The sequence below is a fragment of the Pogona vitticeps genome, chromosome 3 (genome assembly GCF_051106095.1).
Source record: "Pogona vitticeps strain Pit_001003342236 chromosome 3, PviZW2.1, whole genome shotgun sequence".
Lineage (NCBI taxonomy): Eukaryota > Metazoa > Chordata > Lepidosauria > Squamata > Agamidae > Pogona > Pogona vitticeps.
Window position 1 is genome coordinate 57773087 of NC_135785.1, and position 25483 is coordinate 57798569.

The 25483-nt window shown below is 39.5% G+C and overlaps 1 protein-coding gene across 1 annotated transcript in view; it reads left to right on the top strand.

Moving 5' to 3' along the window:
• SORCS3 (sortilin related VPS10 domain containing receptor 3) overlaps nt 1–25483 on the top strand; it is a 603874-nt gene that overhangs the window by 396728 nt on the left and 181663 nt on the right. The window contains exon 6 of the mRNA XM_072995578.2: nt 24937–25001. Within this exon, the coding sequence (XP_072851679.2) occupies nt 24937–25001 (65 nt within the window). The remainder of the gene's footprint in view (nt 1–24936; nt 25002–25483) is intronic.

Here is a 25483-nt window from a genome sequence, read left to right on the forward strand (position 1 = left end):
TTTTGAAATTAAATTTTGTGATATAAACATAAAATCTATTCTAGAGTAACTTTTATGTACCGCAGAATAATATGTAAACCTCCTTTCATCTCCCTTCAATTCTCTCCATATATCTTTCAAATCGGTAGTATTTATTATCTTACTTAGGGGGGTATCCCTTTTATGCAATTCATCTTTTTTATGTGTAGATTTATCTTTCAACTTATCTAAGACCATGTTGAAATCTCCTGCCATAATCACATATCCTTTCCTAACTTTTTCCATTTCTTTAATAACATGTTTGTAAAATTCTCCTTGGTTCATATTTGGTGCATACACATTTACTAATGTGTATTCTTCTTCCCCCATTTGTCCTTGGATTATCAAATATCTACCATTACTATCTTTTATTACTTCTTTTACTATAAATTCACAATGTTTAGATATTAATATTGCTACCCCTCTAGATTTGGATGTCCCAAAGGTTTTTTCATATATATGTATATTTTGCAATTTCAATTCATTGACTCCATCCTTTAATTGATGTGTCTCTTGTAGATAGATAATGTCAACTCTACTTTTTTTTAATAATAATTCTATTTTCCTTCTCTTTAATACAGCTCCTAGGCCTTTCACATTTAAAGTGGCTACTCTTATGTTTTTCCCCATGTCTGTTCAATCTTTTGCTTCTTAGTTGGTCCCTTTGTGCAATTCCCAAAACATAAACAAAAACAACTAAAAAAATTAAATTCACCTCTTTCTAATTCTCTATCCCTACCCTTCCTCCCTACATATAAACATTTTTCCTCCCTCCAGCTTCCCCGCGTCTCACTAATGTTGAACACGCGATCTGGGAGGGGGGGAGACGCCACTCCCACCAGTCTGGACCCCAGCCGAACCTCCACCTCCCCTTCACCCCACATCATATATTTATTCACATATATATATCCAAATGCCTTCCTTTTTTTATTTGTTCAATCCCATCTTAATCGGACAATCCAGAGCAATAACAAAACAAAACAAACCAATAACAATAACCAAAACTTCCCCCCCTTTCTCTTTTTCTTTTCCTCCTTCCCCCCTTTTGACCCATATATGTGTGCACATACTTGTAAAACACATGCTTATAATTAGAAAAAGGGAAGAAAGAAAAAAAAAACCCAAAACAAACACACAAGTTCTTTGTTTATTAAAAAAAAGAAAATAAAAAAGGAAGAGAAATTAAACAAACAAGCAAACAAACAAACAAACAAAAAAAACAGAGTTTTCCCCAAAATTTCACCCCTTACCAAAAAGAAAAAAGAAAGAAAAAAAAAAGAAGAAAAAAGAGAGGAGAAGAGAAAAAAGAAGAAAAAAGGAGGGGAATTGGGAGGGGAAAGGAAAAAAAGGGCAATGGGCAGGAGGGAAAAAAAGTAGGGTGATTAGGGAGAGAAAAAAAAACCAGATTATTCCAGCATCCTATAATGTCTCTTAGTCTCTTCCAATCAAAAAAAAAAAAATTCAAAAATCCAAAAAAAAAAAAAATTCTAATAGTATCTTCTTTTTCAAATTAACTGTCTTAAAAAAAAAAGGGAAAAGGGGACAATAGGCAGGGGAAAAAAGAAAGAAAATAGGAGGGGGAAAAAAACCAGATTATATCAATATCCAATGGTTCTCTTAAACTCTTCCAATCAAAAAAATTGTTTCAAAAAAAAAAAATCTTCTGAGGGTATCTTCCAAATCAGCTGTCCTTACAGAGCCACTTGCTTGCTTGTCTCTTGCACACTCTGGTCCCAAATTCCCCAAGCCAATAACAAATGTTTTCCCTCGTCAAAAGAGTGTATTTTGTGTAGGGTTCCATCCTTCCATATTTTCAAAAAAACAGGATAACCCCAGTTGTATCTCTTGCCATTCTTAATTAGGATTGAAGTAATAGGTTTCATTGTTTTCCTCCATTGAATAGTTTCAGAGCTTAAATCCTGATAGATCTGAACTGGGTCTGATCTGTAAACTAACACTTCAGGTTTTTCTTTAATGACCTTGAAGAACTGATTTTTCTTGTTATAATTGAAAAATTTCACTATTATAGGTCTTCTGTCTCTTTGAGGTTTTCCAACAAAATGAACCCTCTCAATATCTTCCTCAGCCACATGTTGAGAGTTCATCACTGTGTTAATCCAGTCTATTACCTCTTGTTTTAAATTCACTTCTTTCTTGTGACTAAAGTTCATTATTTTAATGTTGTTACGTCTCGCATTGTCTTCAAAATAGATGAGCTTTCTCTTTAGATCATTAATAGATTCCTCTTGTTTTTCAACTTTGCTCTGAAAACCTTGGCCAAGGCTGCCCTGAAAATCTTCCAGTTGTTGTAACCTGCCCTCTGTCTTATTTAGACTAGTCTTGATATCTGTCATTTCTCCCTGAAATTTCTTTAAATCTTGACTCATCTGTTGGTGCCCTTCTAACATCAAATCCATTTTAGAGAGAAGCTGTGCAAACTGGCTTTGCATTCCTTTCATGGAGGAGACCAAATCTGAAACTGTTTTCTCCATAGTGGTTGCAAAGTTCGACTCCCCCCCCTCCTCTGTTCTTTGTAACCGGGCAACTCTATCGAGGCTGCGATCTGAAGGTTTTTGTGATGGCACACGCACCCAGCTTTTACTCTTATCTCTACCTCTCCTCATGTATAAACAAGGCAGAGATTTGTAACTTAGGAAGCCAAGCCGTGTTCAAGAGCCCACATTGTTTCTCTTTTCAGCCTCCGGCTCTCCGGTCAAAAGTGAAAGTGTTTTCTTTTAGATTAAAGACAATGCAGCTACGCTTCAAAAGTCCTTCTATATTTGCCAGAAGTTTTCATAAGGAGTTTAAAAGTTATTTACTCACAGGACCCGCAGGAAGAAAGGCATTTATCTTCATTTTTTAGATATCGGGTGAAGAGACAGATATTCAGCCTTGCTTCGCCATCCTGGCGGAAGTGACGTCTCCAGATTAGTCTCTTTTATCAGTCTTCTGGTCTTCTTGCCACAGCCTCGGCCCCCACATTTTGAGTTCCCTTACCACTCTGGATCCCAGAGTCACAGGAGTATGGCACACCTCATCAGTTTCTTATTGTTCTCTCTGTTAGTCCGCAACTACAACTGTGGGGAATGGTCAGTCCATGGAACAAAATGTCTTCCCCATATGTATGGTTCAAGTTTCTGCAAAGACCATACAATCACCAGACACTCACGGTCTATGATAGAAATGTGTCTCTGACCAGCCTGCAGCATCTTGCTCAGGAATGTCACCGGATGAAGGTTCCTGTTGTTGTCCTCCTGGCTCAGTACGGCTCACAGTCCTATATGAGATGCCTCTGTGAAGACGGAGCACCCTTGATGGAAATCTGGTTCTCTCAGGGCAGGACCAGTCATCAGCGCAGTCTCCAACCTCTCAAAGGTCTCACCGTCACTCGACCACTGGATCCTGCCAGCTTTTCTTTTATGGGTTAGGTCCAATAAAGGGGCCTCTATTTCACTGAAGTTCTGGATACAGCCCCTCTCATAGCCAACTAACCCTAAGAAAGATCTGATCTCCTTTGCTGTTGGTCTAGGCCAGTATCTGATTTTTTTAAATCTTTGATGTGAGGGGTTTGATTATACCTCCCCCAACACCATGGCCTAAATCTGTTAACTTGGAGTTACCCAGCTGGTATTTGCTAGCCTTCACTGTTACTCTGGCCTCAGTTAACCTCCGTAGCACTTTATCAATAAGGTATAGATGATCTGTCCATGTCTGACTTCTTATCTCATTGACGTATGCTACCGTGAATTTTCCAAACTTGATCGAGTTTACATGGATCACTCTTTGGCCTTCCTCTCCTTCCTCCTGAATTATATAATTTAGTTTATTCATCTTGGATTTTATTTTTAAAGGACTTGCCCAGATTATTTGCATCTTATTTCCTTTTATAGACCTCAGCCTCAGGACTTTCTCTCCTGAAATGAATGCCCTTTCTCTGGCCTTTTTTAACCATGCCATATCTTTGGCTTCCCTTGTAAGCTCTGCAGGTTTTCTATGGGTAACTTCAGAGATTGTTGCAAGGAATTCCTTAAATTATCTATGTACTAGATCACTGTGTCTGGGTATTTTACCTGTTGTTTCTCCCAATTTTGTTTGCATAAATCCCAGGGTCCCCAAACTTTTCCATCTAAATAGCAGTTTAAATGGACTGACTTCACTGCTTTCATTGGGTACAGCATGGCATGCATATACCCAGGTTTGTATCTTGTGATCCCAGTCATTGGGGTTTTCTGCTGCATAAGTTCTGATCATTCGCATTTGGGTTTCATTACATTTCTCACCTAATTCATTTGTCTGAGTATTGTTTGGGGATGATGGAGTATGAGCTATGCCACAAAGTTGCCATAGCCTTTTCATTAATCTGGAAGTGGGTGATATTCCCCTTCTAGTTACTTTGGGTAATGGTCCCACAATGTCCAGGCCTAGGTGTAGAAATGGAGTTGATAGAATTGGTAAAGGGTGCAATTTAGGTTTAGTGTTGTCATTGCCAGTACCCTGCCTCTGACATATGTCACCACTTTGACAATATGACCTTATTTGCTTCCCCATCCCAGGCCTCTAGAAATTTTGCGCTATCCTCTGCTTTGTACGCATGATTCCCAAATGTGCAGCAAAGGTATCTGTATGTCCCTTTTCTATTATCATTTCCCTGTACTTCAAAGGGATGACCAGTTGTCTGTGGATGCTTTCCCCTCCCCTCTTTGGATTTACCAGGACCTCCCTAGATAACAGGTCTCTGTCCACAAAGAATCTTTCAGGGGACTCAGGGGTTATTGTTCCTTCTCTGGCCAACTTAAAGCTTTGTTGTAATGTAGAATCCTGTCTTTGTTCTTGTTTAAAACTGTTTTCATGAGGATTTCTTAGATTCACTACTTTAGCTAGTTCATTTGCTTCATTTTCTCCTATTTCTTCGTCAGAGATCTCACATTTTTCTTCAGGTGTTGCTACCTTTTCTATCTGGGAGTGAGTAGTTATTAAAACACTCTTAATATGCTCAGATAAATCTAACCCAATCAGATAAGGGGTAGGAATTTGATCTGTAATGGCTACCTTCCACATTCCATTCCACTCGTGATATTTTAAGTGTACTTTATCCATTGGCAGTGTAACTAATTCAGTTCCTATCCCTTTTATTTTTATTTGTTCATTTTTCAAGATATCTCCCTGAGGGACAATATCAGAATGACACAAAGTTACCTGATAGCATGAGTCTCTCAAAGCTAAATTCTTAGTATTATTTATATAAATAGTTAATTGAGAGCAACGGAGCAGCTCCATGTTGCTTTCGATAAAATAACATTGCACAACATTGGCTAATTGTTGTAAGCCGCCCAGAGACCTTTGGGTAGAGTGGGCGGCATATAAATTAAATAAATAAATAAATAAATAAATAAATAAATAAAATAAAGGCAGCTGTTTTTCCTGGCTTTCTGCTCTAGCAGTCATGTGCCATTTTTAAATGTTTCAGTGTTCTCCCACTGCGGTTGTATACAGTACACATTCTTGGGCACATTTCCCCCTCCTTTTTGTAGACTAAAGTCTTTATTCTTTGATTCTTGACATAGAGAAATGAAGTGCCCTTTTTCTCCACAGCCATAACATGTTTTGGGGCCCTTTGTTCAAAGAAAGGGGGCTTGTCTCCCTTCCCTTCACTGCTTTTATACTCCTGTTGATTTTGCTCTGAGGGTTTGTCCCTAAAATGGCTTCCACTTGCCTGTTTGTTTCTGGGGTAATCCCTGGTCTCTTTCTTTCTGTCCTCCCAGCTTCTCCCACCAAATTTTACCTCAGAAAATTTTGGGTTTTTGAATTTTGAAATATAATCAGCCATCTCACTAGCCTGCTGTTTTAGGCTGTTTATCTCTTACTACTGTATTTGCCGGCATACAAGGCAACTGGAAGTATTAGATGACCCCCCAACATTTCCACTCAAAATATAGAGTTCATGGCCAGCCACGAGGAGGGCAAGAAGGAAAGGAAAGGGAAGTGGGCGGGCGAGCGGGCGGGCGGGCAGCGGCAGCGGCGGAGGTGGAGGGTAAGGAGAAGCAGCTCTCCGGTGGTGTGTGGGCAAGCGGGAGAGCTGGCTCAGCTGCAAGGGCAAGAAGGAAAGGGAAGTGGGTGGCAGAGGAGGAGGAGGAGGGGAAGGAGAAGCAGCTCTCTGGTGGTGCACAGGTGAGTGGGCGAGCTGGCTCAGCTGCGAGGGCAAGAAGGAAAGGAAAGCGGGTGGCAGAGGAGGAGGAGGAAGAGAAAGAGAAGCAGCTCTCCCATGGCACACGGGCGCGCAGGCAAGCTGGCTTAGCGGTGCGGGGCAGCGGGCTCTGGCCACTCAGGCATGGCCGGCTCTGCTTCCCTCCCTCCCTCCATCTGGACCGACTGCCTGCCTGCCCACCTGCCTTCCTCTCCAGCCAGCACGGCCCCGCGTCACTCACTCAACGGTGTCAGTGGTGGCAGCAGCTCCTTCTTGGCCCAAATGAAGTGCACCCGGTGTACAAGACAACCCCCCCCATTTGGAGGCATGTTTTTTGGGCCAAAAAGTAATCTTGTATGCCGGTAAATACGGTAAATATCTTAGTTCTCCAGGCAGAACCAAATTGTTCTAGCCCTATAATATTTTTCATATCCTCTAGAGTTTCAACATTCATTTGTTCTAACCATTTTTCCAGGTATCTGACTAGATTGACTCCTAACTGGAAATATGATTTCTCGGGTTTCTTTGTCAATTCTCTAAACTTTCTCATGAGGTGTTCAGCATTGATTCAAATCTTGCAAAAACCAGTTTTCTAAAAGCCTTATATTCTCTTATTTGATCTTGGGGCATTTGGGAATAGATCTCAGCAAGTTCCCCTCTTATTTGCATTCATAAAATAACCATTTTCTCTGATTCCCTCACATTATAATCCCAGCATGCTCTCTCAAATAGGATTAAGAATGCTTCAGGGCAGTCACCCTTTCTAAATTGAGGGAATTTCTTAAGGTTCATTTTTGAGATCTCCTCAGCCACTGAATTATTACTGTTGTTATTATTATTTAGTGATGCCAATTCCAATCTTTTGAATTCTAATTGATACTCCATATGTCTCTTTTCTTGTTCCATTTCTCTTTCTCTGGCTTCAGCTTCAGCCCTAGTTCTTATTTCTAACTGTCTTTCCTTAGCTCTTGATTTTTCCTTTTCCCTTTCATAATCTAGCTACTTTTGTCTAGCTTCCGCCTGTAATTCCTCAGCTCTACTCTTTATTTCTAATTCTTTTAATTTAAACTCCTGCTGCAACCTCCATCTTTCAATTTCTTGTGAGGTTAACCCAGTTTCTCCCCCTGAGGTTTCCTCTTCATGAGTCTCCCCTTGCTCTATCAATTCAAGAGAGCTTTCCTCTTCCTGAGTTAAACTTTGCATATCAGCAGCCCCCTCCATAGCAAACTTTTCCCCTCTCTTAGAAGGCATTTATGTAAGTGTTTCTTTAGACAAGTTGGTTGTTTTTTTCCAGAAGCAGACAGGGAAGCCTCGGTTTAAAATACTTTTTTTCCTTTCTGAGTTAGAGAGATTGAGACACAGTAGCTCTCCACTGGCAGCTTTGGATGGCTACTTTATATTTTCAGGCTTCTAGCCTAGCTGTTCCTGTGTCTGAGACCCTGTTACTTTTTGGCTCCAGACACTCAGCTGTTTTAGAAAAAATTTTCTTCTGTAAGCCCCAGTTATATTCATTCACCCCAGTTATTTCTCTTGACCCTGGCTTCCACTTAGGTCCCCTCAGTGCTCCATTTCCTCAGAGCTTTGGGATCTAAAGCTAGCCTCTTGGTCCTTCTTTCTAAGCATAAGGTAAACTTTTAAACCCAGACTTCTCTTCAGAGCCTTTTCCCTGCCTTACCCTTTCCTAAGGTTTGTGAACTGGAGTCCCTTTTCAAGCTGCTCACCAAGAGCTCTAGGGTTCCCTGATCTTTATTCCACAGCCTTTGGCTATTGGGTTCCTCAGACTCAAAATATCTCTTTTTTTAATTAGGCTTACTGGAATTCATTCCTTTTGAATCCCACCACTGCCACCACTTTTGTTGTGCACCCCTAGTGACCCCTGTATGTTTTACCCCTCACCCAGGTCCACCTTTGGACATGACTTGTCCTTTCCCCCTTTTTCGCAACCACCAGAGGATATTATCCTCACTATATCAATTATGAGTCTCACTTTCTTGCTGCCAAATAAAACAAAGTTTTTTGAAAGGATAAATAAGTGAATCACAAAAGGAAAATCATGGATGTTCTATTATCATTCATTCATTAAATGTGGATTTGATTACTTATAAGCTTGCTTGTACTCATTTACTTTAATCAAGATCTCAGTATTTTCTGACTGTCAATGTACTTCTAATTCCTTTTAACTCTTTAATATTCTCTACTAACCAACTGTCCAATATCTAGTCTAAACACTTCACAGTCATCTCACTAACTGTCTAAATGTTTCACCATCTTTTTCCTGACTCTTTCTCTGTCTTTTTCTAACTGCCTCTCTGGCACTCCCAGTTCCCTTGACTCCATCCCTCCTCTCCTGTCATAGGCTCCTGCATTAGAGCTCTAAAATGACTGACAGGAGTGATGTGTGGGTTGTCTGCCACACGAGCAACCTGAAAAAACATACTAGCACTTATTTTCAGGTTAGGTCTTATATTCAGGGAAACAGGGTACTTGTAACACTCTCACTTTGCTCCCTTCCCAGCCCTTTCCAGCCACTTTTGCTTCTCATCTTTCAGCCACAGCTTGGATGAGTTCCTTCTTTGAGCTATACATCTTTGAATACCTTACCAAGATGGCTAAGAGTTGCTAGTTCAGTGAAGCTGCAAATTGTAATCTAAAAGCTTGTGCCATGTTCTGGCTACAGTTTTGAATATTTATGAAGTTATGGCACCAGTCTTTGTGTATCTCTTCTTGTGCCATTCTTTTCCAAATATACTGACACTGTATTCACCATTAGGTGACTAAGATTCCAGGTTTAACGAACTGGAACAAAGTTTCTGTATTCTTCTTTTGTGGACAAAACCCAAACAGACAATATACCAAGTGGATTTTAAATTATTTATAGACCAGACTTCAGTTTAATCAGCCTCATCTTGTTTTAAATGGCATTACTAAATTCAAGTGTTAATCAAAGGCATTAATGTTAATGACTGGACAAAACATTAAGAACTTCACTCACAGTGCAGCGCTATCTCGATCTTTTCTCACATAAGTGTGTATTTTATATATTTCTTACTTGATAACTGATTTTAAAAATGCATTACGATGGATAAAAGAAATGCTCAAGAGGGGAAAATGGGATAGCAAAGAAAACAGATACCTGATGAAAAGCAAAATGTTTATGTTATTGTCTTGTTCTGTTTGGTAAGAGCTCCTTTTACCTACTGCTTTTACTGTACTAAACATAAAGATAGCTATCAATAGAGCAGCTTGTACACAAACCCACAAACACATCACATTTGTATTTCTGTCTATCCTGACATAAAATCCCACTCAGACTTGGTGGCTTTTCCCATTGCAATGCAACTTGATTTACTCACATTATTCATCAAATGAGGGAAATTTATTTTCTCAGATACAGGCTTCCTTTCCAGCTATACTATGCTCTGTAAATGGTATTTAATGCTTTTTAGTTATATTCTCTGCCATTGTATTGATGGTTGAATGTGTAGTGTCTAGGGCACATCACTCAGACACTGCTCATGGATATGCAGTCGCCACAATTACACCTTTGTTTGAACTGCGGGAGTAGGCAAATGAATGAATTCATGTGAATATTGGCAGTTTTGAGTATATTGGTGTAGAAGTGTAGGACTATAATTGGTAGTCTTGAGGACTGACTATTGCAATGCTCTCTACATGGGACTGTCTTTGACAGCAGTTCAGAAGCTTCAGCAGGTACAAAATATGATGGCCAGGCTGATCTCAGGGACTTCAAGATTAGACTATATTTCCCTGGTTCTGGCTTACCCTTCATTGGCTGCCTGTTTGCTTACATGCCAAATTGAAGATGTTGGTGTTCACTTGTAAAGTCCTGAACAGTTTGGGACCTTGCTACATGGAGGAGCACCTCTCCCTGAGATCAACAACCTGTGCCACTCACACCTCTCAGGTTTCTGTGTTGAGGGTGGCTACCCTGAGGGAGGTCAGGAAGTCCATGACAAGGAGTCAGGCGTTTTCGGTGGTGGCCATCTCTTTGTGGATCGCTTTAGCTATAGAGGTGTGCCAGGCTCCTTCCTTCTTAGTATTCAGAAAGCATATAAAAACATTGCTTTTCAAGGAGGCATTCCAGGATATCCTCCCTTTATAATTGTTTGTGACTTTGTTTTATTTACAGCTATCATATTTTGTAGTTTGTATTTTGTTCATTGCCACCATCTTGGGTTCTCAGGAGAGTGGCTTTCTTTTATATTATATTCTGTGGGATGGATGGGGAATACTTGTCTTTTTTAATATTTATTTTCACTGTTGGAAACCTCTCATACTGGCTTGCTGCTAAATGACATTAAATAGACAGACAGACAGACAGACAGACAGACAGACAGACAGACAGACAGACAGACAGACAGACAGATAGATAGATAGATAGATAGATAGATAGATAGATAGATAGATAGATAGATAGATAGATAGATAGATAGATAGATAGATAGATAGATAGATAGATAGATAGATAGATAGATAGATAGATAGATAGATAGATAGATAAAGAGTTTGCCTTATCTAGAAACCAGGCAAAAAATATTATCTTGCCTGCCAGAGTATCACTCTCAGGGACAGTGGATGAAATAACTGTAGTGTTTTTCTGAGCACCTGCTGGTTCCAGTGTAAATTATATACTGCACAGAATTTCCAGCCTTTAAACAAAAGGAGGAGGAGGAGGAGGAGAAGGAGAAGGAGAAGGAGAAGGAGAAGAATCAGTCATGGTCACTTCTTTACAGGGAAAATGAGACTAATCCATTGATCTTACTATTCATTTCCATTTTTCCCCAGATATTTCTATGATGTTGTGGTGGTTTATTTTAAACTGTGTCTGATCTCAGATAGGCATTTTAACACTTCAGTTTAGATATGCTGAAATTTTATGACAAATTCCTCAGGAATCATGGTCAGAAGTGGCTATTTCCCTGGATGCAGAAGCTTAATCAACTCAAGAGATATGGCCACACTATTCTTCAGAAGTAGCACACTCATCATTCCTTCAGTAAAATGATGTTTGTGCTTAATCACATGCACACGCACAGTGTTTGTATAATGTGCTTCATATGGAGTGGCATTTGCTTTTGCCATTTTGCAGTGCATTTTTTGGTAACTGTTACTATAATCAGGTAGGCAAAAATAGATGATACCAGTACATTTATGTATTTAGAAATTAATTTCATTGTTTCAAACTTTGCCCTGCATTGGCAAGCAAGAAGCTTCTTGCAGATCAAAATAAAGTTGTTGTTTTGATTTCCCCCTTCTGATTGAACAAGGTGATACTCCTGCATCAGTGTTTTATTTGGACATCTTTCCAGAAATGTTTTGGTCTGTTTGGTACAGTTCTCATATGTGACAGAATAATAGTGCTGTTTGCAGATTATAAGAGAATTGCATGTTATGTGTTAGTCCACAATTATTTCAGGTGTTTCTTTGTATGACAATGAAATGCAGCTGCTGGGGCTAAAATCCAAAGGAGAGATCCATGTACAGGGGAAAAGGGCTTCTGTAATCCTTTCCTCTTGGCTTGTTTTCCTACCAAAACCCCCATCTCTGCCCAGAGGAGATAAAAGTGTCTTGATAGGGCCCATTGTTTGTTGGGAAAAGGAGAAAGGGATATGAACTAGCCACAGTGATTCCATTATATTCAAACAAAACTACCGATTCCTAAAAATAATCAAAGAAAAAAAATCTCTGTGTCACAAATCTAGCTCCATATTTAAGGGCCAATTTCTGTTTGTTTCCCTGCATTTCAGATACTACCCTGTTCACATGAATGGTGACCCCCAAAATATTTCCTTCTGCCCTGTTCCATTTTTTTTTTTGGTTACTCCAGTTGCAGTAGTTCAAGGATAGCTGCATGGCCATGAAATAAATGAAGATATCCACATATTAAGTCTTCTCCACCTTTTGCCTATTGGGAAGCGCTCGCTTTCCTCAGGTCAGAGATGACATATTTGGCAGGAAAACCTCATAAATGTGCAATCAAGCAAAGCACTCTGCCCTACAGTCCAGAGGAAGACGCAGCTTCCAGTGCTACCAGCCCTTCAAACTTCAAGAACACATAATTCAATAGTAGGAAGAAATTGCAGGAGAGCAAAGGCTCTACGAAGCCAAGAGCTGTCAAGGTAAAAAAGAAGAAGAAATAAAAAGCAATGAGTGCTTCTTTCCTCCTAATGGGATTTTGAGTCCGTTTGAGTTATTAATTGGCTAATAATCCTGAACCAGTTGAACATGTAGCTGCAGGCTCCTTTTTCTGAAGGCTGCATCAGCAGCAGTCAAGGGACTACTCACATCAGCAAAAAAGTGACCTTTATCATCCCTTCTGGCTGCATCGTCTTCTGCTAGCTTGATTTGATACGAGTGCTGAAAAAACCCAATAGATAATCTGGGACAAAGGAGGAAGGCCCTTGTGTTGCAGAGGATTCCTCTTAGCAGAATGGAGGGGGGGGAATGACATGTCACTGCTTCTCACTATGTTCAGCCAACAGCTAGATGTGTAACACAGATGACCCAGAGGAAAATATGCAAATTTATTACTGCCTAGGGCAGCCTTCCAAAGCATGGTTTCCTTTAGTTGTTTTGGACCATCATCTCCAACCACTGGCCATGGTCCTAAACATCCAAAGGCAAACACACTGCAGAAAACAAAAGTCGCTAATGAGCAAAGCATAACTCATCCCACATTCCTGCTCTTTTTCCGAGCCTCCCTGGTGGTCACCTTGAAATGCATCGTTCAGCATCATACAGATCATGAAAGAAGAGTCTGCTGGATGAGATAGAGAAGTCCGTCTAGGCAAGCATCCACATTTTAACAGTGGCTGTCCAAATGAATCTAGGAAGCTGACAGGGTCTTATGATAGCAGGGTCTTATGTAAATGCCATTTTGCTTTTTCTAGAACCATAGCTTTATAGCACAATTGTATGTGTGCCTACTCACAAGTAGACCCCACTGAATGCTGACGAACTTGTTTTCAGGTAAGTGTGGCGCTCCAGAGATCCCGGCACTCCTCAGAAGGGACTGATGTCAACTATGGGTGGCAGCGGGGTGTCATTAAAAATGTGTTTAATGTTTGGTTGAGTGCTTTGCACATAATAAATCAAAGCCATTAGCTAAAAGTGCAAGCAGCTGTAAACAGGCGAGTAACACTGCAGTGCTCTAATTTCTGCCACTGCTCCCCTGCCACTGCCATCAAAGGGTTCAGGTAAGATGGGGGGGAAAAAGCATGTAAGTTATATCTGCAGTTGTCTGCCACTGTCATAAATCTTATCAGCAGAGAGCTAGAGAGAGCTATCATATTGATACCTGGTTTATTATCTCTAAAGAAATTGACCAACTATATTAGTGCTTTGCTTCAAAATGAGTCTGACATACATTTGGAGGATTTAAAACATTTGCTTTTGGGTGCCTCCCTGTCACATTGCTGGAACTTCAAAGACAATCCCTTAACCATGTGGGTGAGAAACATATTAGCATTAACAGCAACAACAACAAATGTGATTACCAGCATTCTAAATATAGTTTCCTTCATGGTTGTTGTTTTAAGAGTGCTGCATCCTGTTCTCCAAATCTCTCAAAGGATCTCTGCATTGTTAAATTACTTAAATCCTCCAAGACACTTATTCAGGTTGAATGATGGTCCTTTGTGCATATTTTATTTTGAAATGCAGCATTAAGAGAAAAAGCAGCATAACTGGGGATCTATATCTATTGTCTCTCTACTTTCCCTTTTTGTTATGAATAGACCTGTCAGTCTTGTCAAAACAAATTAGGAAAACCACCAGATCAGAGACAGTAGCAAACGAAGAGAAGATCGACATGTTTCAGATGCGTTGAGCAGGCACGGTATGCATTCTGAATCATCTGCTGGTTTGTCTGCATGTAGGACTTTTCAGAGTCCAAATGTCAAGTCAGGGATTCTGAGGAACACAGGCTTCTGATTTTCCCCTAGAGGTTTATAAAGTTCTGTAGGTCTCTTAGGGAGAGGTTCAGGCATCAGAATCTCTGACCTGACATTAATGCTTCCAGTGTATTCATGTAAATAACAACAATTTTAGCAATTTAAAGATGTACTAGGAAGGAGTGGCTTTTCACTCCCTGCCCCCAAAAAGGGAATGTCTCTTTAAATCACCCATTTTAATCATCCTGTGTGTTCCTGCTTCTGTTATTTTCTGGAGAAAGGTACATTGCATTTCAGCTTTCCACTAAAATACCCTAATTTGCAACTAAAATCAGCTAAATTCCTCTAGATGGAGTACTGCTTTCTTCTCACATTTAAAGACATACAATGGTCATTTCTCTGTTATCAGGAAAAATCAATGTATCAATCTAACAACAACAACAAAATTCACATTCTCACAAACGTTACTATTACCACTGGGTTTGCAGATATATGTGCTACAAACAATTAGTTAAACATGGTCAGAAGTATTATGGGAAACTGGTTAACATAATGTATTTGGGGCTGGCAATATATTTATTGGCTGTAGTACACAGTTTGGAATTCAGGAATGTAGATTAGGCTGTAGCTTAAAGCAGACAGGGAAAGCACTGGCTGCTGCTTGTATCTTTTGCCATTTTTTGTGCAGGGTCTACAATTAAATTAGTATTACATAGGCAGACATATACACCATGTTATTGCCTGAAATCCTGTTACATAATTTATGCTAGAGGAAAGGTGATGATGTCATGAGCAGAGGGAGGATGGTTTTTTTTTTTAATTAAAGGCTTCTTCCTTCTGTCTCATGGATTTCAATGGAAGAGGTTACATGGGAGTTGAAAATGCTTCAGGAGAGAAGCAGGAAGTTTTTAATTACCAACAATTGTGCCTGTTGATGACATCATTACCCTTCTCCAGGCGTCATTACCATAGCCAAGAGGATTTCAGGCAGTGTGTAGAAACTGGTATCTAGAATTCAGGCACCATCAAGAATTTGCTAAGCTGTAGTTGTTAGAAATTTACCTAAAGGGCCATCCCAAGACAATTTGCTGTGTAAGGCGCAGCAGGAAATGGCACAATCCATATATGCCATATACAAGTCTGACTTTACATTCTAACAAAAGCTGGCTAAGTTGTTTTCTCAAACGTGATGCATAAATTCTTGCAGGTGTCTTTCCCTATCCATGACAGCAAAAATGCAATAATTTTGCTTGAAACTTTGCATGTGACATGTGGAGATATTTATGCAGCTGTCCTTAACACTGAAGAATATAAAGAAGACCTTGCTAACACAGAAGACTGTGTGTTACAGCTGTTCTTACATGCTCTATTTGGACAAACGAAATGAAAAGGAACTAAAATAACAGGGTTAACTAGTTTTTTGGGGGAACAAAAAGGTCTTTTCATATGAAATAGTATGCCAGCTGGACCGGCTTTTATCTGTGTGATTAAAAATATGTTTAATGAAACACAAACATAACACTCTTCTCTCTCCAGTTTTCCTGCTGATTCATTCAGCCTATAATTTGAGGCATGTGTATTTTTGATTTGTGAATTTTTGCTAAGCTTACAAATGTAAATGCCAATTTAATTTTGTTATCATGTTTACCATCCTTTGATGTAGGATATATTAATTTTTTTCTTAATTGCATTTGAAATTCATGCCTCAAAAAGTAAAGCCTTAATTTTTCACTTTTCGGAGTCCCAAAGAAATAGCAACAATATTGATTAGGTTGGGCCAAATGTGGCAGTTCAGATGTTGTTAGACTGCATGTAAAACTGTTGTTCACCAGTGAAAATGCTGACTAGAGCTGGTAGACATCATAGCCGAACATCTCCAAGGGCTACATTTTGTTTGTACCTCTCATAAATGCACAACATTTGTACTTGTAGTGCTAGCCTACAACTATAGTTTTAGTTGCTACTTTTCTTGTAAATACTATACCTGAAAATAGAGAGCTGTATATAACCTAAAGAGATCAGTAAGTTGAGCATAGTCAGGTGTTTGATTCTCCACTGTGCCTCTTCGGAGAAGAGTCAACCTATGTAACCTTGGACAATCTGCACAGTCCCAAAACAGCCCCAGAAGAAGGGAATAGTGAAATACTTCCTAGTACTCTATACCAAGAAAACCTTGGAAAGTGTCACCATAAATCAGAATTATCTTGACAGCATATAATTAGTATAATATCTTTTATGAGAACCAGTGTAGTCTAGTAGATAGAGTGTCAGATCTTGGTTCAATTCCCTGCTCGGCCATGGAAGTTCACTGGAAGGTGGCAACAGTAAACTACTCTTGAACATCTGACATACCTCACCATAAGTTGGATGTAATGTGACAGCACATGTCTGAGGATGCTGGTTGAGGTCTCAGAACATTCAGGCAATGCCAACCCTGTGTTTAGAAAAGTGTATATATGAAGAAGTCTAGGGAAATAACACTTTAGGGAGGGAGTGACTCAGCTTGTGGGATAATATGAGCACAAAAACATCTGAGAGCAGCTCTTTGCTTTCTCAGAGGGCAGTTTAGCAATATCAAAGGGAGCTTTAAAAAACCCATCCCCAGAGGCTCCGTATAGTTCAAACATTGACACATACAACAAAACAATAACTCCATAACCAGAGTTGTCAGTTATTTTCATTTGAAAAAACAGAATGCAGTTTTAGGGTCAGGCTTGGGCACGAGTCTTCTTGGGCTTCTGTGTAACTGCTTGGATTCATAACACACTTCAGTCAATGTGCAATTCACATTTGAAATACCAATTTCTGACAGAGAGAAAGATACGTCCCTTGTTTCACTGATATTCAGTGTGCTTAACTTTGGCTTGCAGAGGGCAGCTGATCGCCTGCAGCATCAGCTTGCATCAGCATTCTGCTAAGAGAAAATTAAACTCAGAACTTAGAAAAGTTACTTTTTGGCTGCTACTCCCAGAACCCTTCAACCAGCATAGCCCCTTGTTTACAAGAACTCAAGTATGAGAACTAACAGAATAGCTAGAAAATAAATGAAAATAATATTAAAACAACTCCAGCCTGCAATCCTAACCTCTGATGGGATTACAACGTTTAGCAGCTAAAAATGAAGAAATCAGTGAAATTCCAAATTGAGATTGCGGTGCTGGGGGGAAAATCTTTACATAAATCCAAACATAATGTAACATTTCTGTTTAACTTCTTTGCTTTTGAAATCTTTTGGCTCCTGATCCTGCAGGGAGCAGGGCAGCTCAAGATCACACCAGAAGTGTCCCATGGAGAATGTTACCTGGTTGGCTGGAAAGGGATATATTATTTACAATTTACTCTATCAAATCCCGGTCACACCATGTTGAGGGGGGAAAGTTTATCAACAAAAATCAGTTCCAGAAGAGGAGAGTAAGCTAAGTGAAGAAGAGAGTCAGAAAAAAGATACTGAACAAGATTTGAACAAAACACAAACAGAAAAAAGGAATACTAGGGCAATAAAACCTAAATACAAGTAAACAAGATGGAGAATGAAATTGGGATCTTCTCAGTGAATATTAACAGTTTGAATGCACCAAGAAAAAGAAATCATGTTTTTTCAAAACTACAAAAAACTAAAGCAGATATAATCTGTCTTCAAGAAACACACATTAAACAGCAGCATTACAAATATCTGATTTACCCGAAGATTGGGAAACTCTACTGCTCAGCCGCACAACAAAAGAAAAGAGGAGTAGCTTTATAATATTATCAAACATGGGACTTGTTCTATCAATTGTTAGAAGCACATTATATAGATTAGGAGCGTAATGTGTATGATAGTTGTTTTAACAAATGAATATAAGCTGTACTCAGGTGGCATAATGTTAAATCAACATGGATGGATTTTATATTATAAAAAAAACAAAAAACAAAAATCAGTTCCTAATACAACCTGTTTATTAGTTTTGAAGAAGTCACCCCATAAATTGCAAAGTAATCTATGTATGTTTTGTTCCTACCAGTCATAGTTAAGGCAGAATGTTTATATATTTGCAATCTTTACTGCTCAAGGCTACAACATTTGTTTCATTTTAGGGTTCAGATACATCTGTTTTTTTGCTGAGAGGGAGGTTTTCACTATAAATCCGGCTTGCAAAGTATTAACAGGGCATGAAACAGTCAGCTACAATGCATCCTAATTGCAAGCTTTGGCATTCACATACAATCCAACTGCTCCTATTTACCAGGGATTGCTTTATTTGTTTTTGTTTTTTCTGGGAAGGCGACATACACACTATCTTCCATATCTTTTATTACTGCCTGACTGCATAATAAAAGATATGTCAATATTGGCTCTTCTCTAAATGGTCAGTCTTACCTGTGTGAGATTATTAGATGATAATGACAATAAAAAAGCAAGACTGAAGATGAGATTTTAAAAGGGGAATAAGTTTAAATAACAATGGTTGTTGTAGGTTTTTTGGGCTTTTTGACCTTGATCTTAAGGTTTTTCTTCCTAATGTTCCAGTCTCTGTTGCTGGCGTCTTCAGAGGACAGAAGTCAGAACTCTGAAGATGCCGGTCACAGAGACTGGCAAAACATTAGGAAGAAAAACCTTAAGAACATGGCCAAACTGCCTGAAAAACCTACAACATCCTGGCCATGAAAGCCTTTGAGAACACATTTAAATATGTAACAATGATGCCCTAGCTTAAAACATGCTATGTGAAAAAACTGTTAAATTTTGAGTTATTACATATGTAACTCCCATTGATTCAATTGCTCTCCTCTTTTGGGATTACCAACTGCGTTCAGGCCTATACATTATGTGCTTTAATGTGCATCCTATTGAAGAATTCATGAATTCTCTTGTTTTATGTTTATACCACATTTAGCTAGTGTGAATTTTCATGGATCTGTGCTTCCCAAAATCCTCCCCATTGCCACAGAAGTTATTGAGCTACAATTTTCAGCATCTATGATCTTTAGTCATACTGGCTGAGACTTACAGGAACTGAAATTCACCTGAGGACTAAGGCTGGTAGGACTCAGGATGCTGTCTAGAATTTCAGGAAATTGCTATGCTTCTCTAGTGGTCCAGGTGGAAAGAGAAATCTCAGGGTGAGCGACACTAGAGGAGAAACTTTGAGGGTTTTTCTCTTTTTTTTTTTTAAATGGCTTTAAAGCCTAAGCATCTCTCTACAGCCATTCCTTCTGGCTCAGTGTGTGTATGTATGTATTGTCACTGTATAACATTATGCACCAAAATGCCCAAAGGGAGGGGAAGGCCCAGGAAGGAACCAATGGGTGCAGGTGCTTGTTCCCACTGCGCCATTTGGAGCATGGCAGGAGCCCGAGTGCCAACATCGCAAGTAATACATTCTTTAAAAAAAAACAGGCTTAAAAACATGATAAAAATATATCAAGAAAAATTAAAATAATGTTTCCTAAATGCTAAAAGCATTCTGACCATTCAAGGACAACCACACTTAAGTGACAAAGGCCAGCCCAAATAGAAAGATTTTCACCTGCTAGCAGGAAGAGGACAGCAAAGGAAATGGTTCTTTGCACAATTATAAGCTGGAACAATCAGGGTTCCTGATCATATGAAAATACTCCATGAGTCCAGACTGTTTTCTTCTTCAAATTTAGTGACAACTATGGTAGAGTGAGAGGCGCTAGCCTGCATCTTCTGCTCATGGGTGAAATCAATAGGGTTCTCAGGTTCTGTCTGGTGCCGTGAGAGCAAGTATATGGGGTTGCCATCATCAGCCATACTGCCAATACTTGGAATTTGTAGCCTTTGTTCCTCACTTCCTTCCTGTGGCACACACTCCAAATGATTGCTCAAGCAGGGGATGGTGCATTGCCCCAAATATTTTGAGGCAGGTGCCTTTTCTGCCACAAATCCCCTGTGGTTCACACAGTGACAAGAAAGGGCAGAAATAGTAATCACCATTTGCATTGTCTTTTCTCTGCCAGAGAAGATACAAACCAGACTTGGGCAAGAGTAGAGTTGACATTTCATCCACAGAGATTTTCAGGCCCGCACCTGTGGCCAGGGTCCAGACAGACCCTTGCAATGTCATGGGATGTGTCAAGCAAAAGTTGAAATAGGGGCCAGAACTGCTTCTGAGCAGCATAGATCCTAGATACAGGTATAAGGCTGTCCCATTCCATGCCTTGTTTCAAATAGAATGACAAACCCAATTCCATATACTGTACTGTATAACTTGACTTTTTGATGCACTAATGTTGCAGAAGCAGAAGACATACGCAAATACTTCTGGGCTGAAATAGCCCAGCACTACCTGGGAAGAAATGGAAATTGATGTTTAGTATTCAAATTGACTCACATGTGTACACATTTTTTTTCCTTCTCTTGAAGCACCATTTGCACTGAGAGTTGTTTCCCCATCAGATGGTCTGATGAAGAGCAGTTATCCCATGAGATTTCAGCTGGTGCTTTGGAAACCTTAGGGCAGACCAAGCTCAAAGAAAGGAAAATTAATAGAAATGGGTTAACCATTTAGTTAACTGTTATTAGATACACACACCCAAAATCTAATTAGGCTAAATTTAAGTTGAAGAAAGGAAATGTTTAACAGTTAAGTAGATGCTAAATTGCTTTTTAAGTTAAGTGACTACAATAGAGCCTTACCGTGGGGGTTGGGATCCAGAAAAAAAAACTTATCAGCTATTTCTCTTCTCATCCCAGTTTTATACTTCAGAGGGAACAGCAGATACATGAATGTTAGAAAATCTCATTTCCTACTCAACCCACCCAACCTAACCCTTCTTCTCTCCATTATTAACTCATGTTCTTATTCTCCCTCTTTTTAATTTGCTGATTCACAGCAATATATCTTAACAATAGTCCAAGAAGTCAGAATCCAGTTTCCTGGGGCAGAGGAGAAGCTTGTATGGATTCTCTAGTGGACTACAAGAGCCTACCATCTTGTTGAAAAGAAAACACATATATGTCTTTTTTTCAAGTATTCAGTTTATTTTTATATAAACATATTTCTTTTTGAGTAAAAGACATATTTCTGGAGATTTTTGTGTGGGAAAAGAAAGGTTGTAATTGGAAGATACTTAACAATAAAATATCCTCCCTCTCATATATACGAGGGGGTGCTGATAAGTATTGAGCCTTTCCCAGAAAAAATGAGCTAGGAAGCTATAACTGCCACACTATTCTACATATTCCCCCAAGAAGTCAATGCACTTGTGACGTCTGTCCTGCAGATTCTTAAGTCCCTGCAAATAAAATTCTTCCAACTGCTGGTGTAACCACTCATTTGCAGCATTAGTTGCCTCCAGAAAACTCCCAAATCGTTGTCCCTTTAAGTGTTTTTTGAGTTTGGGGAACAGATAATAGTCAGAAGGAGCCAGGTTGGGAGAATAGGGTGGAAGGAGCATCACTTGAAAACCTAAGGACATCAGTTTTGCCATTGTTTCACCTGCAGTGTGTGACGAGGCATTGACATGCAACAGGATGACACCTTTGGAGAGCTTTCCTTGATGTTTTTCCTTGATGTTTTGCCTCAACTTCATCAATAAAGCACAGTAATATTTTGCATTGATGGTTGAACCCTGTTGGAGGTAGTCCACCAGCAGAACTCCCTTCTTATCCCAAAAAACTGTTGCCATTTGCCTTTGTACCAACCTTTGTACTCAGAACTTCTTTGGCTTGGGGGAACCACTGTGCCTCCATTCCTTAGACTGTTCCTTTGTCTCAGGATCATAACAGTAGATCCATGTCTCATCACCAGTAACCAGTTTGCCCAGGAAATCTGATTCATTTCTTGAAAAATGTTCCAAAACATCCACTAGTGACTCCACATGTTTCCTCTTTTGTGCAGTTGCCAAAAGTTTGGGGATCCACTTTGTTGTCAGCTTTCTCATTTCCAAGTCCTTGTGGATAATGGCACCAACTCTCTCATGTGATATTCTCAAATATATAGCAATACTTTCAGCTGATATTTGGCAGTCTTCCATGATCATGTCATGGATGGCATTCACATTTGCAGGCAGAGAGACAGAAACAGGCCTTCCACTGGGTTTCTCACTTTCAACACCGAAATGGCCAGTTTAAAAATTGACAACCCATTGTTAAACTGTTGAATATGAAGGGCCACTGTCACCATAGTTTGTGACATTTCATCATGGATCTGCTTTGCAACTTTCCCTTGGAGAAACATGAACTTGATTATGGTCCTACGCTCTCCCACATTGAACTTTTCTGGAGTTGCTGCCATTTTCACTTTGGACCTGAACATGAAAAATGAGTTAAAATCATAGGTAGTTGATTTTTGCACTGTTGAATACAGACAAATTGGCCAATACACCCTTCCTAGCTTAATTTTTTCTGGGAAAGACTCAATACTTATTAGCATCCCCTCGTATATGTATGCACGCATGCCTTCTTATCATATGGAACTAAACTAAAAGAATCTCCTGCTGTTCCATGACAAAGCAAAGCACAGCAAAAGGCACAAACTATACAGGTGAGCAGACTTGCCTACATGCCCATTAACAGGCAAGCAAAATCAAATATCATTAGCCACAAAGCAAATGTTGTTTTCTAGTTTGTTTGTTTGTTTGTTTGTTTGTTTGTTTGTTTGTTTGTTTGTTTATGTCTGTCTGTCTGTCTGTCTGTCTGTCTGTCTGTCTGTCTGTCTGTATGTATGTATGTATGTATGTATGTATTGGATTTCTGTCCCACCCATCTAGACCAAAGGTCTACTCTGGGCGATTTGCAGCAGTAAATGTATACTTCCCGGTTATGGCTCTGTAAACATTCATGAACATTTTCAATATATAATTAATAAGGTTAAATTTACACATTCATGACAGCCATAAATGTAATTTGTGAAGGACTCATACATACATGAGGGAAGAACCATGCAGTCAAATGGTAAAAAAACTGCAAAGACTTTTCAGTGAGTGCATGTTGAATTTGGAAAAATATTCTACAATTTTACTCTGCACTAAACAAGCAAAAGTCACCTTCCTAGAGGCAAGAGGAAGGAACAGGAGGCATTGAATTAAAACAGACAGTTGGTTTTCCTTACATGGAGATGGACAAATGTGTTTCATTTTCTATAATGTTTGCATTTCTTCCCCCCCCCCCCCAGTAGTTTTGCTACATACCAATTCTGCACCAGTTAGCATTTTTTAAAAAAGTCTACACAAAATCATATGCATTTAAATGCATACAAAAAAGTTGTTTTCAACAGAGTTTTCTCTGCTATGCATTTTTTACTCTTTTTTTTGCTGTTTTTGAAAATATAGCATCAAACTTGGCAATATGGAGGCCACTGCATCGGTAATGTGCAAAATGGCACATGACTCCTACTTAGGATATACAAAATGTTTGTTCTGGTTTCCATTGCCACCCAGATTGTCCCCTTGACATTGGCTGTTTTGGATTGCTCAGAACCTGAGGTACTTGGGTAAGGGAGCTAGAAGCTTATTTTATGTTAGACTATTCCTGGTGATACAGAACCCACTAGTAGCAGAGATAGCTTAGTAGTAACTGTAGCTAGACAGATAACTCAGTGAGTTAGCCATTTGACTGTGGAGCCAGAAGTTGGGAGTTCAATTCCCACTCTGCCTCCTGTGAGTAATGTCAGCTTGTGTGGTCCTAGGCAAGCTGCACAGTCCCAGGATAGCCCCAGAAGAAGGGACAGGTAAATTACTTCTGAGTAATCTTTATCTAGAAAACCCTGAAAAGGATTGCCAGAAATAAGAATTGACTTGATGACACCCAATTATTGTACTAGTAGTGATGTGTGTGCAAATAAAACTTGGAAAATGGTGTGAACTACAGTCCTTCCCCAAATACTCAAAAAACCCAGTCTGTTTGTGATATATTTGCTCACTTTTTCTTAAGAGATGAATGAACGATACCACTTTCAGCAATCTGTATTGATAATATAGGTCAGGAATGTTGAATGTTTGCTCCTCCCCAGGAAGACGTTGCCAGATTAAAACTTACATCATCCTCACCATTGATTGTGCTGTCTGGGGCTGAGGGAGTAGTTCAAACAACGAGTGAAAGGCTACATGTTCTTGATTTTTGGTTATATAAATCCTATGGCTGATATCCTATTGCACAGCTGATTATAAAGGCATATTTCCATAGATCAAAACCAGTGTTGGGGTACATGTGACCTGTACATGGTGTGACAAAGTCACTTGCTCCCTGAAATTGTGAAAGGAAGCATTTAATCTGTAGCAATTTACTGTTGGTGTGACATCATCCTGCTGCACATCAGGGTTTCAGTCAGTGTAAAATATGCTGGGTGGATAGCTCTGTAGTTTAGCTATCTGAGGTCAGTGCCTGACGTTGGGAGTTTGATTGCCCCCTGTGAGTAGAGTCAGCCTGTATAGTCCTGAACAAAGCTGCACAGATGCAAGATGCCCCTAAAAGAAGGGAATGGTGGAATGGTAAACCATTTCTGTGGGTTCTCTACCTGGAAAACCCTGAAAAGGGTCACCATGTCAGAATTGGCTTGGCGGCACCTCATTATTATTGTAATTCAAAATTTTATTTATGGTTCTATATTAGAGGTTCCCAGAAGAAGATGAGGTGGAATTAGTTCTAGTTCATTTTTGTTTTTGACCTAAGTTGTTTTTTTAATGAAATCTGAGCTCCTTGGATTTTCATGCGGCTTCTTCGTGCACTAAATGCATTCAAATCTCAGGGTAGCTTCTTTAAACTCAGAAGAATCTAGCTGGTTTCCTCGTTTCTCCTTTTCTTCTCCATTACCTTTGTGTACCATTAGGGCATTCTGCCTCCCAGGTTGATTTACTTCTCTTCTTTTCTCTCAGGTCCGTTGCAGGTTTGGACAAGGAACCTGACCTTGTACACATGGAGGCTCGGACGACAGATGGACGTGAGTGTCTTAGCCCCAAGCCTATAAAATTGGAGAGAAAGAGATTAAATTTCATTTGGCTCATTTTGATTTCTTGATTTGCATTTTAATTGATACAGAAAATGTGAGTTGCCAGGCTCAATTTGCTGAGTATTCCTTATCCTAGACTACGAGGGAAGCCAGAACTACATTTCATTTGTGATGAGAGAAAGAGAGAGAGAAAGATCTTATCTCAAACAGAAAGTGAGGGGAAAACTAGGCATCCAGAATTGAAAACCTGTCATTTATTAACTGTGTCTGCAGACATCCCTGTTAAAATGGTGTATATATAAGGAGCCAAATACTGTGGTTCCCCATGACCACCTATGCATTGATTCTTTCCTCTCAGTATACATAACCAAACCACTACTGATAGCAAAAACAGCTTATAATTAGAGATCGGCATGAACTGTTGGATTGTCAGTTTGTGCTGGTTCATTTTTCAACCAAACAGGTATTTGGCA